The 20,345-nt window shown below is 36.5% G+C and overlaps 1 protein-coding gene across 1 annotated transcript; it reads left to right on the forward strand.

Annotated features, from left to right (window-relative positions):
• The first annotated feature begins 4,017 nt into the window (after positions 1 to 4,017).
• LOC311286331 (protein NLRC3-like) lies at positions 4,018 to 20,064 on the forward strand. The gene is made up of 7 exons (XM_084402499.1): positions 4,018 to 4,145; positions 6,936 to 7,137; positions 13,219 to 15,075; positions 15,281 to 15,454; positions 15,819 to 15,992; positions 18,330 to 18,376; positions 18,578 to 20,064. The coding sequence occupies exons 2-7, from the start codon at positions 6,986 to 6,988 to the stop codon at positions 19,105 to 19,107; spliced, it is 2,934 nt and encodes a 977-aa protein (XP_084258625.1). The 5' UTR covers positions 4,018 to 4,145; positions 6,936 to 6,985; the 3' UTR covers positions 19,108 to 20,064.
• The last annotated feature ends 281 nt before the right edge of the window (positions 20,065 to 20,345 follow it).

Here is a 20,345-nt window from a genome sequence, read left to right on the forward strand (position 1 = left end):
AAACCTAAAAATAACCTGCAGGGAACGTTCTGGGAAGGTTCTCTTTAGGTTATAAAAAAAAACCTAAAAATAACCTCCAGGGAACGTTCTGTGAAGGTTCTCTTTAGGTTATTAAATAACAACCTGCAGGGAACGTTCCCAGAACGTTCTCTTTAGGTTATAAAAATTAAACCCAAAAATAACCTACAGAGAACGTTCCTAGAACGTTCTTATTTGGTTCCCAAAAAATAACCAAATGGGAACGTTAGGGGAACGTTCTGTGTTTGCTGGGTCTCTACCAGGACACTTTTTAATGCACAGAAGTTATTTTCTAGTGTAATCAGACACAACATCAGTGATCATATGATTGTTGTTTCTGTTGCACAAAGAAACGAGGCACGCAATGGTTGTTGTTACATAAATAACGAACGCTTTTACCAGTAATGCAGGTGTGATGCATTCAGTGCAGTGCAAAAGCAGTGCTGAATTTATACGTGTTTGCAGCGTTGAGCGACGCAATGGCCAATCAGAAGTGTGTTGTATTTGCATTTAGACTTGCAGTGTAAATGCAGATGCATAGATTTGAAAAATATTTGAAGGCTACATGCATGAATACTAATAATAGCAATATAAATAAATATTAGCATTAATTATTTCATTATATGTATCTAAAAAAATGTTCAAATGAATAAATACAATAGGTAAATAGGAAGAACATGAAATGTACCTGAATAAAACAGAAATTCTGAACACAAGTAACTCAAGATGTCTGAGATGGACAATATTACAGAGGTCATAAATAATGTAAATAAAACAGTCACACGCAATCTACAGTATACATTGTGACTAGAAGCAGATTCTTTGGGTTCGGGCCAAATTCCTCCCCCGGACAGCACGCATAATCTTTAATCAGTTTAATATGATGTAAGTGTGAACTCGTGAAACTGCATTGATCTTCAACAGTCTACTGAACACTGCAGTGTTCACGCAAAATTGAAAACTTAAATATTTTGACTCACTCTTATGGAACAACATAATTGTATGCCTGTCTCTCTATTTAATTTTTAAACTATCTTTTTTAAAACTTTGTTTCTATGTAAAAGGGCAATCAAGTACAACACTTTTTTTTTTTTTTGGAGAAAGGAGAGTAAGTTATCAAAGTGAGTCACCATAGAAGATGAGGACACTGCTTCTCAAATGAGTTCTGGATCAAGCTGTGAGCCTATGAAGAGTGATCCCATGAGGAGTCGACCCTCTGGATCCAGTGATGCAACAGTGACCTCTGACCCCTGGTAAGACACCAGCCATGTTATCATTTGACCGATGCCTTTTATTAGAATGAAGGTCAATGTATTCCTGAAGCCTGTGATTGGTGAGTGAGTGAGACTCATGTTACCATCACATAGAGACAAAAAAATACTTTCTCTATTTTATTTAAAACAAATACTTTATACGTTTACTGTTTATTAATTTAATTTCTAGCCTGCACTCCTCTGATCAATCTTGGAACGTCTGCGTTACAACACTCACGTTACTGCCAACTTAGGATGAAACACTTTGTTATATTCTTATTTCTGAATTGGTTTACATAACAGGTTAAAGTGTAAAAATGGTTTTGAACCAACATCACATTGTATTATTGAATCAATGCCTTTACCATAGATTTTTTTTTAAAGAAATGAAATAATTTTTTCAACATTAATTGCAGGTGCAAACATGATGCAGGGTTGCCAACTTTGGGACTTTGGCTGGAGTGAGACTCTGTAAAACATCAGTGCGTGCGCGTAATCCTAACCCTAATTTTAAAAACATCAGTCCTTGTTTACTTATATAGCCTAAACCCTGATTTATGAAAAAAAAAAAAGGTTTTTCAAAATGTACAATTCATTTATTGATTGCACTGTGATTAAATAACAAACATGTAAAACAACAACATCAAAATAATAAAAAATCGCAAAACAAAAGGGACACATAATAGTTACTCCACCACCCCAGAAAACCACAACACAAGTTCCCCACATTAGGCCTGTTGTAGCCTATGCCACAGTGCTGGCCTGCTTCACCACCTCTGCAGGAGCTCGTATCTGAAGCAGGGTTCAATCCGTTCATGAACGTTCACTGCGTCTGTCACGTGATAAATGAACGAAAGACTCGGAAAGTAATTATTTATGTTCCCTGTAAATTATTTTTGACTGCATTATAATGATTTCTTAATTCAGAATATGATAAAGACTGCGTAGGTGGATGTGTCCGGGGAATTTGGCTGTTAAAAGTATAACATTTAAAGCCCCTTAAATGAACGAAATGACTCAAAAAAAGATTCGTTCATTTTAATGAACGAGATCGAACAAACGATTGAGTAAAATGATCCGAACTTCCCATCACTCACAGGGTGCCATCAAGTGACGGTCTGTTCCTGGTGTCAGTCTTGTTTAGGCCAATAACTGAAAAGGTTCGCTCAGCATCCGCATTTGACTGTGGTTTCGAACGGGATTTCGAAAAGCGCCCGTGAGTGAAAGGCACACATTTTGTTATCTGCTTACCTTGATTGTCATCCAAACTTTCAAACGTGCATCAGTAGGCTCCGACTCCGAACCTATGCTCTGAACTCTCTCTGGACTTCTCACACGCAACTGACGTATATCAGGTGCAAGGTTTTCAGCGAATCAACGATCAGAATATACTGCAGTGAGAACGTTGAAGGCAGATATTACAGCTGTGGGCCTTAAACTCCTCTCCTGTCATTAATACGTTGTGGTCTAGTCATCAACAGAAAATTAACGGATTGATGGATTTTGGCGTGACATTTCTTGCGCGTGCGTGAGAGCGTGAGATTGATGCTGAAAGCGTGAGTGATGCATGATGATGATGAATCAATGCGGTAAACATTGATTTAGCATTGTTTCAATGGTTGCTTGCTATCTGGGACATGATGTTTATACCGAATGAACTATATTTTCTGTACCGTAATGGAGTGGTGAATGACTATAAAAAGCTCAAATGTACCTCACTGAACCATGTAAAACTTTCCTGATTGTCTTCACTCTGAGAGCCCTATTCGGACGGGACTAGTTTAACATGGAGAGGTAGGGTAAAGTAATAATTACCAGAGCTTCTCTGTGATTTTAGTCCCATCTGAATGTGCATCTCAGTGATCATTACGGACAATGTCAGTAAAGATTACGGCAACTACCTAAAAGGTCCGGAAAAATGACCTCAGGTAATGCTAATCCCGTTCGAATAGACCCACTGTAAATATTTCGTCATTTCCTGTTTAAAAGTAGTTTTCCCGCGGTTTTTCAAGTATGGAGATGCTTGAAAAGGCATTCAGTTGCGTTCTAGACGCTGGGATGAGTCTGTGGCAAAACTCAAGTGTTTTCCACACACCATTCAGATCAGAAAGAAGATCGAAAGCACTTGTTAGAGGAACGAAACATCTTTTAGCGTAAGGGTTTAATACCAACACAATCCAATCTAAAGTTAATTAATACATCGTTCGACCGGACATAACTGTTTTATATATTTAAATATAGGTTGTTTGCGCACATGATATCAGGAAAGCAACACACACGACGACACGACAGGAGGGTGACGGCGATGCGCAAATCGAGTTACTCCTCCCACTATCCCGTGCGAATTGGCCATTAATATTACAGATGTCCTGTGGTAAAATTACATTACTCCATCTACCCTTGCAAAGTTAATCCCGTCCGAATAGGGTCCTGAGACTGTGATGACGCTCTCCACCACTAGAGGGAGTTTATTTCTCATAGAGTGGATTTGACTAGAAGTGAAAGTAAAAGATGACAGAGACGCCATTCCGAGGATTTAAACTACACACACACTCTCTCTCTCTCTCTCTCTCTCTCTCTCTCTCTCTCTCTCACACACACACACACACACACACACACACACACACACACACACATACACACACATGCACAGACACACAGGTATCAGATTACAGTCCTGTTGAATCTGTGATGACTCTTTGCGCCACTAGAGGGAGTGAGTTTGTTTTTCATATTAGTGGAGACAAAAAGAAACACCTTTACCAGGTAAAAACACACGGTAGAAACGAAAGGAAACGAGTAGGAAGAGAAGAGACGCCATTCCTGGCTTTAAACCTTTTAACTCTGGATGTTTAAACTGTGGCATATTTTGCGGTAAGTCCAGAACTCATTCTTCATGCAACCATGTAGTGATATTAAAATGAGCTGCTATTTATGTTTTTGCTCTTCTTTCGTGGGATTTAAAACACAAATCATTATATTTCTACCATAAATTATGTTTGATATCCTGTGATCTTTGTTTTAGCCTAATAATAATAATAATAATAATAATAATAATAGGTTTAGTTTTATATAACACTAGTTATAATACTAATAGTTTGTTTTATATATTATACTGTAGTTTAAGTGTTCAAGTACAACACAGCACAACAACAGTGCTGAATACTGCATTCAGATTATCACACCAGTATTAAACTTCACAAAATACTAAAGACTAATGTAAATTAAGTTTCAAAATGCCTATTTACAGGGCACTATTACATTTATTTCAGACGGTGTCCAGTTTCCACTTCCTGCATTCACACACTGCTCTAGCAAACATTAAAAAAAGAATAAGGAAATGGTAAATGAAAGAACCTGAGTATAACAAAAATACCTGAACAACAATTCACAATGTTTGAAATGAAACAGCCGAACTGCAGTTGTGCTTTATTGTGTTTAAAGGGTTAGTTAATCCAAAAATAAAAAATTATGTCAGTAATTTCTCACCCTCGTCGTTTCGTTCATCTTCAGAACACAAATGAAGATCTGATTAAATCTGACAGCTTTCTGTCCTTCTCATTCAGATCCAATGCAACTAAATATAAAGTACATATAAATATTTCTTAATAGTAGCAGATTAGGGTTCTTCATAATGTAATTTCAACCAAATTTCTGTATAAAATATTAGTGGTGGCTATAATTTCTTCTTTTTTTTTGAAGTAATTTACTTTATTTTTAATTGTTCCCTCTATCTACCTGATTCTGTAATGCCACATAGCCTTTACTAGGGTTTTACATTTAAAAAGGACTGTAAGCTGGATCATAAATTATACACGATAACTGAATATTTAAAATGAATAAATAATAAACAACAACATAAAATAAATGTAATTTAGTTCCAGTCCCTCTGTGATGTCTTTAGAATGGGTTCTCTCTGCAGATGATCGTTTTCTCATGTGAAATCCATGAGAAAAGTCTTTGTTTCTGTTTAAGTAAAATTAATTATGTTTATTATGGCCAAAATAATTAGTTATTAGTCACAGTTATGCTCAGTTTTAGTTTTCCATCAGTCTGTTTAGTCACCTGTGTTCTTGTGTTCCTTTGTTTTCCTTGTAACTTTTCTCTTTTTGTTGTTCGATTTAGCTACTAATGAGGGTTTATCACATAGATCAAATACCTTGTTTAATGAACTTGAGCAAACATTCTACCAGGGTTTTTTTTTTTGGTGTTTTATTCCCCCAATGCTGGCATTTTCTAATAATAATTCAAATGAAGTACTAGAAAAACATTGTCTTTGATTTCACACACACACACACAAAAAAAATCATCTTAAGGTTCTTATATGTGATGAAGTTCTGTCCCATGAAGTTATGCAACCTGAAGAAAAACATTGAGTGCGCTGAAATATGTTGCTATGAAGAAAAACATTGAGTGCATTGAAATTTTTCTCTCTTCTTTAGCATTGTCCATTTCGTCTGAAAAAAAATAAAAATAAAATAAATCCACTCCGCCACAGCATCCTTTTTAACCCATCCTAACTTATGCTTGCCTCCCAATTCACCCTAAGACGTGAATTAAATATCCAACCAAACTGTTTCTCAATAAGTACTAGTTTTGAGGTAGCTACCAAGAAACATAAGTTCTTCCCACTGAACCCAAACTGACTTCATGTCAGCTTTTCACCTTATATGTCAAACAGGTGAGCCTATATAGCGCCCTCTAATGCCTCATAATATTACTACACCATTCCATTCTTACATGGATGTGAAAAAAAAAAAAAAAAAAAACTTACATCCTTTCCCTTCCATAATCAGTTTCAATGGATATGCATTTGTTCTTCAGAGCTGTTCATCATTTAGTTCATCACCATGTGTATTTCAGTTCTTCATCTTCACTCATTCTTTGTCCGGTATTGTTGGTGTTTACGCTGCACTCTCGAGTTGTTCATTTCTGTTAATAAACCTTGTTACTATTATAACCTGCCTTCATATTCATCATCTTTGGACTTTAAACGTGACAGTATTATGAACGGACAGTGCCTTTCACAACAGTATACGGAAAGTTTAAATCATAAGATATAGCTCTAATGTTTATGTGACTCTGCATTTTTATGCATAAACCAAATATTTAGTAATTCTAACAACATGGATTGTGTTTTTTTTTTTTTTACTTGCTTGGTGAAGAAGAGGAAAGAAGTTTATCAAGCTCTGTTTAATAAAAGACATGTTCTGTTAAAAAAAAAAAAAAAAAAAAGACAGGGCAGCATAATTGATAGGAAACAATTTACAATTTAATAAAGTTAGTAAAATGTATAGAGATATTAAGAAGAATATCAAATGTTCCTGCAGAGATTGTTGATAGTCTGTGATGATTCAGCTCAAGAAAATTAGATTTACTTTTCACAGTATTTTTTTCACAGATTTATGAACCATTTCAACATAAATGTGTTTATCAGGAGGATATGGGTCTAATTAGAACTATTATTATGAGAAAATCAGTTTTGACCATTATTTTCTTATATTACATTTATCTATTTTTGCATGTTATTATAATATGGGGGAAATAGTTAGATTGCAATGCCATGTAGATTAAGACTATACTAACGTTGTAGTTTTTTACTTTTTACTTTGTTGTATTGTATAATTGTGCTACAGAATATAACTCTGTGTTTCCACAATAAAGGTCTGAAATCAGTCTCTCCTCACTCTTTTGGCAAATGAGAGTAGAAGAAAATGAGTCTTCATAAAGAGAGAGAAGATAGGGACACTGCCTCTGAAACGAGTTCTCCATCTCCTGGATCCAGCTGTGTGTCTGTGAAGAGTGATCATTCCAAGACTAGAGATCCTCCTAAATTCAGTGATGCAACAGTGACCTCTGACCCCAGGTGAGACACTGGCCATTTTAGGACTGGCAGATGCTTTTATTAAAAGTGATTTACAGTGTATTCCAGAAGCCTGCAGTGGGTAAGTGGTGATACTGTACCTTCACAGAGAAGCACAAAATCACTTTCCTGAAATTCCACTGTCTTCCCAACTTTCCCAAACAGAGTCGCTTGCAGTTTTTAAGATGTGTATGAAGACTTCTATTGACTAAATCCTGTTAAACCACTAACTCTCTCTCTTTCTAGTAATGAATGTGTAATTTGCTTTAAATGGCTTTGTATAAAAAACATCTGTTAAATTAGATTAACTTCAGTTAATCTAGACCAGAACGTTTTAAAAGTTTTTTAAATGGTTTGAAGCAGTTTGAAGTTTAAAGTTGTTTAAAGTTTGAATGTTTTGAAGGCAATAGTCTATCATGTTGCTAGCATGATTTAACACACATTGCTAGCATGTTGCTAGCATGATTTAGCATGTTGTTAATATGATTAGCATGTTGCTTATATGATTAGCATGTTGCTAATATGATTAGCATGTTGCTGATATGATTCAAAGGGGTGGTATAATGCCCTTTTTCACAATATGTAAATTAAGTCTTTGGTGTCCCCAGAGTGTGTATGTGAAGTTTTAGCTCAAAATACACCACAGATATTTTTATATAGCATGTTAAAATTGTCAATTTTTGAGGGTGAGCAAAAACGCACCATTTTGTTTCTGTTCCTTTAAATGCAAATGAGCTGCTGCTCCAAGCGCAGAGGGCAGATCTTCAAGAGCTCGTGTCCTTTTACCACACACAGACATTCACTGAAAATTTAAGAAAGCTTTTAGCCTTTTATGTTCAAACCGGAGTGAGACAATGATGGAGAGACTCAAGAAAAAGTGACAACATATAGAAGCAATAGGACATTTCTGAATGGTTAGTTGGTGAATTTATATAGCTTATGTGTAGTTATCTTCTAGTCATTGATTAGCATATTCTGTCATGATAATCTATAAATCGCGTTCCCGGGGGCGGGGTTTATGCAAATTCTAGGGTTGGTGATGTCACTAAACCTGGGAGGAAGCTTGTGTAAACCTACCAGCCGTTTGTTGTAGTCCTTAAAAAGCAATTTCTTTAAAAGCAAATATCTCCCTTTGCTTTGAACTTTGAGCGTCATAACTTTGCAGATGTTGTTTATGCTCAAACAGCAACATTACACACTAACTAAAGTTAAAAAAGTGAAATCACAATCAATCACCCCTTTAACAAGTTGTTTGCTAGATTAGCATGTTGCTGGCATTATTTAGCATTTTGCTAGTATGATTTAACATGTTTCTAGCATGATTAAGTACATTGCTAGCATGAATTAACATGTTGTTAGCATGATTTAGCACATGGCTAACCCTAACCCTAACCCTCAGACTAGACCTTCAGACAGTTCTAACTTAGTGTGCTATATATTTTCTAATTGATCAGACTTATGTGTGTGCACACCAAAAGCAATGGGAAAGTGAATATTCCCATTTCGTTACTCGGTCTAGATTACTCGCAGGATGTTTCTTGTTTTTCGTGAATAAAAACATCGTGCGGTGATGAGTGTCTTCACGCACATCATCAACAACATTTCTTTCTGACATTTTTTCCGTCATCAACCATGTTGGAGATAACTGCTAATGCTGCTTTGTACCTGTTGTGGAAGTTACAAATATGACGGAAAGCTAAACGCTGATGTGTCTGGGTTCACAGAGGGTGACACAGGAGTGGATTTTCAAACCTCTCCCATCCCAATCCCATGAAAAAACTGGGGGAAAATCCCGTTTTGAAAAAAGACAGGCAGATTTTTATTTTTAAGTATTTCTTTTTTTTTTTTTTTTTTTTGGATACTATGCATCCTGATAAAGTTCCCTTGGCCTTTGGAATTAAAATAGCCCCACATCATCACATAGCCTTCACCATACCTAGAGATTGGCATGGTTTTATTTCAGTTAGCCTAATAGCTAGTTTGATTTGCATTGAGAGATGATCTTATGGAAAGTACCCCATGCCAATCTCTAGGTATGGTGAAGGCTATGTGATGATGTGGGGCTATTTTAATTCCAAAGGCCAAGGGAACTTTATCAGGATGCATAGTATCCTAAAAAAAAATATATATATATATATATACTTAAAAATAAAAATCTGCCTGCCTCTATGGGAATTTAACATAGGGGTGTACACACTTATGCACCATGTATTTTAAGGAAGAACATTTATTTATTTACGATACATTATTCATTCACAAAGAAAATTGGTGTCCTTAAAGGTTGGATTTGTCCTAATTTTTTAAATTAAGGCATTAAGTTCAATTTCCAAAATATTATTTTTTATTCCTCTTTTTAGTTAACTTTAGCATGGGTGTATTAACTTATGCATTGCACTGTATATATATTTCGGACTGCTTCTTCTGATAAACTGCAGCACAAGCAACTATGTGCAAGTGCAACTTTATATCATTGCTAAATTAACTGAAACATTCAATAAGACTCTGATTCTACACATAATTTACTACACAGGGCACAGCAGAAAGGCATCGCACAAAAAAACTAAACAAAAAAACTCTTGTAATGTATTTGCAGGCATGCATGTTCAAATTAACTTTAAAAAATAGCACAGCCAATGGGCGAGCTAGACACTCTTCTGTGTTCACTGTGCAGCTGCACTGCATTTTAAATTATTAGCTTCAATATTCTTGAGGAAAGGAGTTTCCCACTGCATATTAGCTACGCAATACCAAGTGACCGTTCTCGAAAGGGAACCTTGATTTTCCAATGTCTTCATGTACAAGTTGCACATGGGTCTTAGCTGGACAACCTTTGTATTCAATCACATTCCTAAGAATGTAATCCTTTACCACACAATACGACTTGTTATGTGCTGCTATCTTCTGGGCCTGCTTGTTTCTGCATGATAGATGATACTTAGCTTCCATTGCAAAAAGGTCCTTGTCCTGCACCTTGCGATAAAGAGCCTCTTTTTTTAATTCCTGTGCCCTAGGTTCAATAACTTTCCAGGCTGGTTCCTTGTGTTTCCAACTCTGAAACTTTGTAAGCTCTTCAGTCTTGCCCTTGAACTTGGATTTTTTTTTTTTTGTCACAGAAAATGTACTGATTGGGAAACAAGAAGGAACACCTTCTTGGTGCTCCTTCAGATTGAATTGACAGAGATTTGACATGGCGCAGAGAGTCCTTTTTTAATGATGATGATTCACCAGATGTAGAAGCCTTTGACACTTGTAAACAATCTATTTTGCCTGTAAAGCTTTTATAGCAGTATTGGTGATATCAAATTGTATCCAAAGGCAAGTCCTCTAATGTTAATGGAATCTGTTCACAAATATCCATCATGCGGTATGGTGAACTGGCTGCTTCACAGAGTCTCATATCTCGGATACTGTGTTGATATGATAGCTTCTCGCTTTCCGAAAGCCTGTAATTTAAAGTAAAAACTGTTGAAAAATTACTTATGACTTAGTTATGACTACAAAGTAGGGTTGTGCAAAGCAGCCGGTATTTGTATCTGTATTTGTATTTGTTGAGGGGGGAAAAGTATTTGTATTTGTATTCGAGTAAAATTCAAAATAGGTGTAAAAATCCATTTTTTTTGCATTACACTTCTAATTTACGTTGTAGTGTAAGTATTATTTAATTATATCCATTATAATAATTCTGGATATGTAATATTGGTTGATGTTTTTCCATAAATCCAGCAATGAACATGTAACAAGGAACGTCATTGAAAAGAAAATAACATAACAGCCATTACCTACGTTAACGTTACTCTGTCAACAGCCTATTGTCTAAATTACCGAGCTAACAGAGCTACTAGTGTTGTCACGGTACCAAAATTTCAGTATTCGTTACCAATACCAGTGAAAATCCACAGTTCTCGGTACCAAAGCTTAATTTAGATTAAAATCACGGTTACAAAGATGGAAACTGTAGTATTAAAAACACTTTACAATAAGATTCCATTTGTTAGATAACATTAGATAAAATGACCTAAGAATAAACAATAGTTATATACTGTCACAATTATTCTCCTTGGGGTTAATTTAAAAATACATTTTTAAAATCAAAAGTCAAAAAATGTTAACATTATTTAATGCACAATGAATGAAGTGAACAAACATGACCAATCAAGTGTTTGTATTAAATAACATTCACAAACGTTCACTCAATGCGTTGATGTTAGATAACACATTAAGTAATGTTAATGAACGGTATCTTATTGTAGTGTTACCAAACTATACAGGAGATAAAACGTGTTTTATTTGACTTGACTGTACTTTTATTTAATCCAAAACTGCATTCATATTTAATTTTAAAAGGGCTTTTTAAACCTGCTAAGAGTTATCCAGCCAAGAAAAAGCCTAGAACTGCTTTTCTGACGGACTGATATTAATGACGGCTTTTTATTTCATTTCTCATCTCCATAAATATATCTAAAGCTAATGCAAGGGCTAGAAGTCAATTAATTCTTTGCTGATACTTCCTCGTCATCATGGAGAGCGCAGTTCGCACCGCTTTCTCCTTTCCACAAGCACTTGCTCTCTTGTGGCATCTGTCGGCCCCTTATGACAACGTGACATTAGCCTAATCCAAAATATTTCCATATGTGGCTCTTTCCTCCTTTCTTATCAACAAGTGGATTTACAGCCACCACATCAGCAGCACCGCCGGTCGCCATGTCTCATGAGGAAACGCAACTTTTTGATATAAAGTTTTTCTTGTTCCCGAATACAAATATTTTTAAAGTATTTGTTCGAAATAAGTATTTGTAAAAAACACATTATTTGTGCCTTTCCAAATACCGTATTCGGGTTCGGCTCCACCCCTACTACAAAGGTATATCTTAATTATAGTTTCAAATACTTACTGAAATTGTTCCAAAAGAGAGAGCAGTGGGAGATGGCGATCTGCAGGTACCAACCAACGGCCACCAACTGCCAACTGCAAAACCCCAACATTCCCAAACTGGCAGTTAGTCAACTTTGTGGACCTTTCTGGAATTTTTTCTGTATTTTATTTTCAGTTAATTTGCTTTGTTTTGTTTACTTCAAAAGTAAAGCTATTTTCAATTTCTTCAGGTTCAGGATAGGTGCAGTAAAATGTTAAAATAAACCCCATTTCAGGCTGCTATTAGTATAATAAAAAAAAGCTTTTTTGTTTTGTTGCTGTTTTTGACCATAGATGGTCAAGATGTTGTAAAATATAACAAACAACAATTTCCCTGGGTCAGAATTGTATAGAAAAATGTGTCCATTTGTCTCTGTGAGTTGTTTAGGACTACATCAAAAGTTATGCCACTTTTTATCATATTTAGATTTTTCGGGTTTGATGCAAAGGGTTAAAAATAAAGCATTTTGAACATTATTTCAGCTTGGTACCCAATTTAATCTTAAAATAGACACTTGAATAATTTAAAATAACAGGTTGTGAAAAAAAAAAAAATCACCCTATGTGCTTGAGAAAACGAAAATATAGTTGATCCTCTACACATCTTTGGCCATTTTTTGCTATTTTTGTCCAGAAATAGGGTCAATATGTTGTCAAATGTAAAAATAGAACCATTCCATTAAATTCCTAGGGTCAGAATTGTATGGAAAAATGTGTTCATTTGTCTCTGTATGTTGTTTACTTCAAATGTTATGCCACTTTCTACATCATTTTTTGATTTTTCGGGTTCCGGTCGGGTGCAGCAAAGGGTTAAAAATGAAGCCTTTGGGACATTATTTCAGCTTGGTACCTGGCAGATTCTGAAAATAGATACTTTAAAGGTTTTAAAAAATCAGGTGAACCACTTGAATTCAGTGATGGACCAGTGATCTCTAACCCTCCTTTAGTATAAACATTAACTTGCTTATTTACTTTTGTGCATCTCAGACAAATAATATAATTTAAGAAACTCAATAAAATAACACCAAATGTAAACCAAAAATGGATTATACAACATATGCACTCGAAAAGGGACACCAAAGTCATATCCAGTAACTGATATATTGAGGATATTTCTGATGCTCATTGTAATTACTGTAATTGTCATTTTTGTTGCTTTTTTATTTTTTCAGCAGGAGTAAGATACGTGATCCGAACAGATCTGTGCCATTCTCTGCATCTGTAGCAGTCCTGCAAAAACACTCACTGGAGACTGGAGACTTGCAGAGAGTCAAAGACCAGCACAAAACCAGCATGAAGAACAAGTATGAGAGATTATTTGAGGGACCCAAACACAAAGAGAATGAAACGCTCCTGAACAGGATCTACACACAGCTCTACATCATAGAGGGAGAGAGAGAAGGAGTGAATGAAGAACATGAGGTTTTACATATGGAGAAAACAGCCAGAACACAACACTCACAAGACACTCCAATCTACTGCAATGAAATCTTTAAAGCCTCACCTGAACCAGTATGTGAGGAGAAAGACCAAATCAAGACTGTTCTTACTAAAGGCATCGCTGGAATCGGGAAAACCGTCTCTGTGCAGAAGTTCATTCTGGACTGGGCCGAGGGAAAAGCCAATCAGGATGTAGATTTTGTGTTTGTGCTTCCATTTAGAGAGCTGAACTTGATCCAAGATCATCAGTACAGTCTTCATAGATTTATTGTAGACTTTCATCCTGAACTTCAAGGTCTGGACTCAAAGATTTATGAGGAGTGTAAAGTTGTGTTCATCTTTGATGGTCTGGATGAAAGCAGAATCACACTGTTGTTTTCAGACACTCAGAAAGTTTCTGATGTGACTGAGACTTCATCAGTGGGTGAGTTGATGTCAAACCTCATTAAAGGAGAGCTGATTCCCTCTGCTCTCATCTGGATCACCTCCAGACCAGCAGCAACCAATCAGATCCCCTCCAAATACATCCACCGTCTGACAGAGATTCAAGGGTTCAATGAGCCTCAGAAGGAGGAATATTTCAGGAAGAGAATCAGTAATGAGCAGCAAGCCAGCAGAATCATCTCACACATCAGGAGAGCAAGAAGCCTCCACATCATGTGCCACATACCCGTCTTCTGCTGGATCTCATCCACTGTGCTTCAAAAGCTCCTGAAAGAAGATCTGAGTGCAGAAATCCCCCAAACTCTGACTGAAATGTACATCCACTTCCTGCTGATTCAGATCAACATGAGGAATCAGAAATATGAAGAGAGAGATCCAGAGGAACTACTGCAGTCCAACAGAGAAGTGATTGTGAAACTTGCTGAAGTGGCTTTCATACAGCTGATGAAGGGCAATGTGATGTTCTATGAGGAGGACCTGAGAGAGAGCGGCATAGACGTCACTGACGCCTCAGTGCAATATGGGATTTGCACTGAGATCTTTAAGGAGGAATCTGTGATTCATCAGAGGAAAGTCTACAGCTTCGTTCACCTGAGCGTTCAGGAGTTTCTTGCTGCTTTTTATGCATTTTACTACCACGTGAGCATTTCCATGGAGAGACTGAAGAATTTTGCCTCAGTACAAAATTTGCTTAAAGGAGCAGTAGATAAAGCACTTGAGAGTAAGAACGGACAGCTGGATCTGTTCCTGCGGTTCCTGCTGGGTGTTTCACTGGAGTCCAATCAGAGACTCTTACAGGATCTACTGACACACACACAGAGCAGCTCAGAGAGCATCAGGAGAACCACACAGTACATTAAAGAGAAGATCAAATATGGACATGGACTCTCCGCTGAAAGATCCATCAATCTGTTCCTCTGTCTGCTGGAAGTCAAAGATCAGACTCTGTCCAGAGAGATTCAGGAGTTTGTGAAATCAGACAAAAACTCAGAGAAGAAACTCTCTCCTGCTCAGTGCTCAACAATCGCCTACATGCTTCAGATGTCAGAGGAGGTGCTGGATGAGCTGGACCTCAAAAAATACAACACATCAGATGAGGGGAGAAGAAGACTGATACCAGCTGTGATCAACTGTACTAAAGCTCTGTGAGTGTTTAATCCATAAATTACAAAGAGTTATCTCTAAATAGGATTATAGTTTCTGTTGTGGTGTCAAGTAAATATAATATATAATTTACATAATTTATAATTTACTTAGTTTTAGATTTCATTTTTATCTGAATGAATGTTTATGTTGGTGTTTTTGAAATGCCACTTATGGAAACAGGTTAAGGTTGTTGTTTTTTTTCAGTCTTGCTAGCTGTAATCTCACTGCTCAGCAATGTGAAACTGTGTTACCGGCTCTACAATCCTCAAACTGTGTCCTGAGAGAGCTGGATCTGAGTAACAATGACCTTCAAGATACAGGAGTGAAGCTGCTCTCTAATGGACTGAAGAGTCCAAACTGTCAGCTGGAGATACTGAGGTGTGTAACATTTGATAGTAAATATTTTGGATGCCCAGTACTTTTTATTCAAGCAAGGAATATTTTGTGTTAATTGTGATTTAAGCATAAAAATGAGTAAATTATCGCTGATCACTGATCGAGGATGGTCTGAACTTTCTGGGTGGCGATTTAAACTGTTTGTATAGAATTGTACGTTTGTTAAATTAATTGATAATTCCAGAACCTATTATGTCTTTCATCAGATCCTTTCCATTTTTATACTCAGATATCTCCCTTATCTCTTATTTAGTATATATCTCTGTGGGTTGTCTGACTGTTAATGTGTGTTTTTATCTGAATGTGTATGTATTTCTGTAGTTGATCTGACTGTGTGTGTCTGTAGGTTGTCAGGCTGTATGGTGACAGAGGAAGGCTGTGGTTATGTGTCTTCAGCTCTGAGTTCAAACCCCTCACACCTGAGAGAGCTGGATCTGAGCTACAATCACCCAGGAGAATCAGGAGTCCAGCTGCTCAACGACAAACTAAAGGATCCAAACTGCTCACTGGAGACACTTGAGTATGTATAAAGGAAGTTTCACACAAGATTACTAATACTCTTAACTTCAGTTGGGTGAAATTAGTTGAACTACCAGCAATGATGATGCACTTTGCATAAGAAATCAAGAATTAATTTATGAAGAATTAACATAAAATTTGAATCCAATCTTGGTGTGACGACTTTGTCTTGAAAACAACACCACAACTTATTGTTGCACTTGTGTGCAGTTCTTCAGGAAATTTCCAGCATCTTGAATTTGCCACAAGATTCCAAGATTAATGATGGTGACATCAGGGTTTCACTTTATTTTGATGGTCCCTTTAACACATTCTGTTGACTGTAAGTAACGTTGCACCGACATGTCTACTGACTCTAATTAGAGTGTTAGTAGTGTATTAATAGACTGGGTTAGGGTTATAATAAGCTGACATGTAGTTGCAAAGTTACTTATAGTCAGTATAATATTTGTTTGAGGACCATCATAATAAAGTGTTAAGCAGATATTAAGCAGACAGTCTACGAATACTCTAATAATGATAGTTAGTTGAAATGTAGTTGCAAAGTTACTTATATTCAACAGAATGTTCAAAAGGGACCATCAAAATAAAGTGTTACCGAGATGGGTTATCTGTGTGGATCATACTGTCTAATGTCAGACTCCTTTTTCATGCAATAAAAAAAAAAGCAATGGATAATTACAGTATTCACAAAAGGGATGTTTTGAAATCTAAATTTGATATTTTGACAAATGTATATATTGATAAAAAAATATTAATTCAAATTAATATATTTGGTTTAGAGTGCAGATCGGGTCACATTTTCTGTCCAAGCCCGGCCCACGTCCGACAGAGCAGTAACCGAATCCGACCCGAGCCAGACAGGCATTAAGATATTTATGTCCGAGCCCGACCCGATTTCATTTTCTCATTTTTTTCTCATACTAATGACACATGTACGTTTGTTTGTGTGGAAAGCCCGCTTTTATTAAGCAACTGTTTGAAGGCATTCGTAAATGTCAACAGATGAGCGCATCAGTGCACACGTGGCAACAAGCGCACGTTTACACAGGCCCGCACATTATGCACGTGTTTCGTTGTCACAGCTACATAAACAAATTTCCGCACACAGGAAGATGGATGTTAGGGTAATATTTTAAAATTATTTTAAATCACAAAAACAAACCTTTGCATCAAGTGAAACAGGCCCATTGGCTACCTACATAATAAGCTGTTTTAAATTTAAAATGTTCAATACCTTATCGCGCTGATGTGACTGAGCCTGACCTGAACCCGAACATAATTTCTAAATATCTGTCCGAACCCGGTATCCATCCTCTAATTTGGTTACCTATATTTAGACTAACTATAAGTAACTTTTCAACTACATGTCAACTAACTCTCATTAGATTATTAGTAGACTGTAGTAGACTGTCAGTAGACTGTTATCTTATGGTTAGGTGTTAGGGTTCGGGTTAGGAGAATAAGTTGACTAGTAGTTGCCAAGTTACTTATAGTCAGTAGAATATCTGTTGGGGGACCAACACAATAAAGAGTTATCAGATATTAAGCAGACAGTCTACTAATACTCTAATGACAGTTAGTTGACATGTAGCTGCAAAGTTACTTATAGTTAGTAGAATGAGTAAATTGGACTATCAAAATAAAGTGTTACCATATATTTATTTTGTATTTTAATGCCACTCATTGTGGAATAATCTACCTCAGGCAAACAGTAGGTGTCAGCAGAGAGAGAGCAATGTAGAACAAGAGAAGAAGCCTTCAGGCAGTGTTGCGCAGTTTTGGGCAATTTAAAAAAATGCAGTCACAGGAAAAAATACAGTTATTTACAGAGACAATACTTATATAATGCATCAAGGTCACCAAAAAGTTTAACTGTACACAACAAAAAACAAAAAAACATCCTTTTACTAATGTGTGTTGATCCTTTGAATGAAGACCTGGAAACCTCAGGACTGCTAAAAAAAGAGAAAGTGAAGGAGAGATGGAATGAAAGGCACGTTTCATTTCACTTCACAACCTAGAAGTTACGTGTGTTTCTCCCACATAGGGAGTTGTAAGGCAGGTTAATTGAGTTTGGCATCACTTGAAACTAGACATATTTCTGCACATTTAAAGTATCCTTGTTTGCTTTTGTACACTTGCATAAAGTATGTTCCTGGAATAAAACTAACCCTTGGTAGAATCAAATGTGCTCTTGTGAGAGTTAAACCTATTTAACTCTATATAGTTGTATAGATAAAGCTTAGATAAAGCTTAGTTGCTGCTGACTGATATTTTTGCATATTCTTGCACACCTTTAATGAAACATTTGTGGTTTATTTTTGTCTCTCTCAAGTGTGGACCATGGAGACCCCTTTAGAATCACACCAGGAATGAGAAAATGTAGGTCTCTCTCTCTCTCTCTCTCTCTCTCTCTCTCTCTCTCTCTCTCTCTCTCTCTCTCTCTCTCTCTCTCTCACACACACACACACACACACTCACTCACAAACATTTACTTAACTATCTAAATAGGCACATTGCATAAACTTCAATTGTATTTACAAACCTCCTTCATGTTGTTCTCATGTCTCTTCTTCTGTTCAGATGCCTGTGATCTCACACTGGATCCAAACACAGCACATGTTAACCTCTCTCTGTCTGAGGACAACAGAAAAGCAACACATGTCAAGGAGGAGCAGTCCTATCCTGATCGTCCAGAGAGATTTGATGACTTTGAGCAGGTTCTGTGTGAAGAGAGTCTGACTGGACGCTGTTACTGGGAGGTTGAATGGACTGGATTTAAGGCAGATATAGCAGTGACGTATAAAGAACTCAGCAGGAAAAGAGGGAATGACTCTTGGTTTGGATGCAGTGATAAATCCTGGAGTCTGTACTGTTCAGCTAATGGATTCACTTCCTGGCACAACAATGTGAACAATAATGTACCTGTACCATCACCCTTTTCTAACCGAGTAGGAGTGTATGTGGACGTGTCGGCCGGCACTCTGTCCTTCTACAGCGTCTCTGACACACACACACTCACACACTTACACACATTTAAAGCCACATTCACTGAACCCATATATGCTGGATTTGGTGTGTTTGAGTCCTCACTGTCACTGTGTCAGATTTAACAACCTGCTGTGAGAAACACCTGAGACACACACTTGTTACTTGTAAACTAGCTTTTAGCGCATCTAATTGCTTGTGTATGTCTAATGCAATTATATTTCAATTTGATGCATCATTGCACAATACATATAAAAAACACACACACACACACACTTATTTCCATTAAAGTGCAGAGTGTTTGTGTGTGTGTGTGTGTGTGTGTGTGTGTTCATCCAAGGACTGTGTTTGCAAAGACAGATACACACATTTCTCTGTTTTGATGTAGATAAATTGCTGACTACTGGCATGTCGACATTAAATGATTTCTAGAGCTAGTTAGAGTAAAGCTTGAGTATATTCATGAGATTGAGTTTATTCAAGATCTTATAAAAGCTACTGTAGATGTCGTCACTGTTTCAGAGGATCCACAATCTCAGCTTTATCCTGCTGTATTGTTACAAACTCTTACTGTTAGGTCAATGCGTTTTCTCTCTGTTCAATTAGATGATGATGATAATTATTTATATTATCATGACTGTAATGAGAAAATGTTCGGCAGCACTGATTTATACATTCAAGAATTTCGTTGTTCAGTCATTTTTTGTTCGCTCTGTTTAACACTATTCTCTTTTTTTAAATTCTTATATAACTACATTTCTGAGCAGTTCATATGTTTGATTTTGTTTTTTGTCACCTTGACGCATTCTTACATTTTTTAAGTTTTCTGTTTTATATCTTTTATATTTTTGTTCCTGTATTTTGGATTTTTCAAAATATTTTGCCAGGTAAGCTAAATATTAATAAGCTAAATTCAAGTTGAATAAATGTCAAAATATAAATGAATATGACTGAATCAAGCTGACTTCATAAGGTTGTATTAGTGATAGTAACAGGTGAAAATCTCTTTACTGTAACATCTGTACAGTGTAACTCTGGGTTACTGGTTTTCTTCATTAAATCTTTGCACATAATGAATCACATTGACTGTGTGTCATGTTACATCTGTAAAGTTGAGATTGAGGACTGAGAGATTCAGACACTCAACATTGAGATGATGTTGTGATTAGTGTGTATTTAAAGCAGACGTCACACACTAACACGCTGTCTGCTCTCCTCTATTTCATGTGTCTTTCTGATTCTCAGTCTGTTTTCATTCTTCATTGGTTCCTCTCTCATGTCCTGAATGGATGTGTAGTTGAACAGGGGTCTCTGTGAGTTTGTGTGTCCAGGACAGTCATCTCTCTGTGGGACATAAGCGGAG

The sequence above is a fragment of the Rutilus rutilus genome (assembly GCF_951802725.1).
Source record: "Rutilus rutilus genome assembly, chromosome: 2".
In the NCBI taxonomy this organism is placed as follows: Eukaryota; Metazoa; Chordata; class Actinopteri; order Cypriniformes; family Leuciscidae; genus Rutilus; species Rutilus rutilus.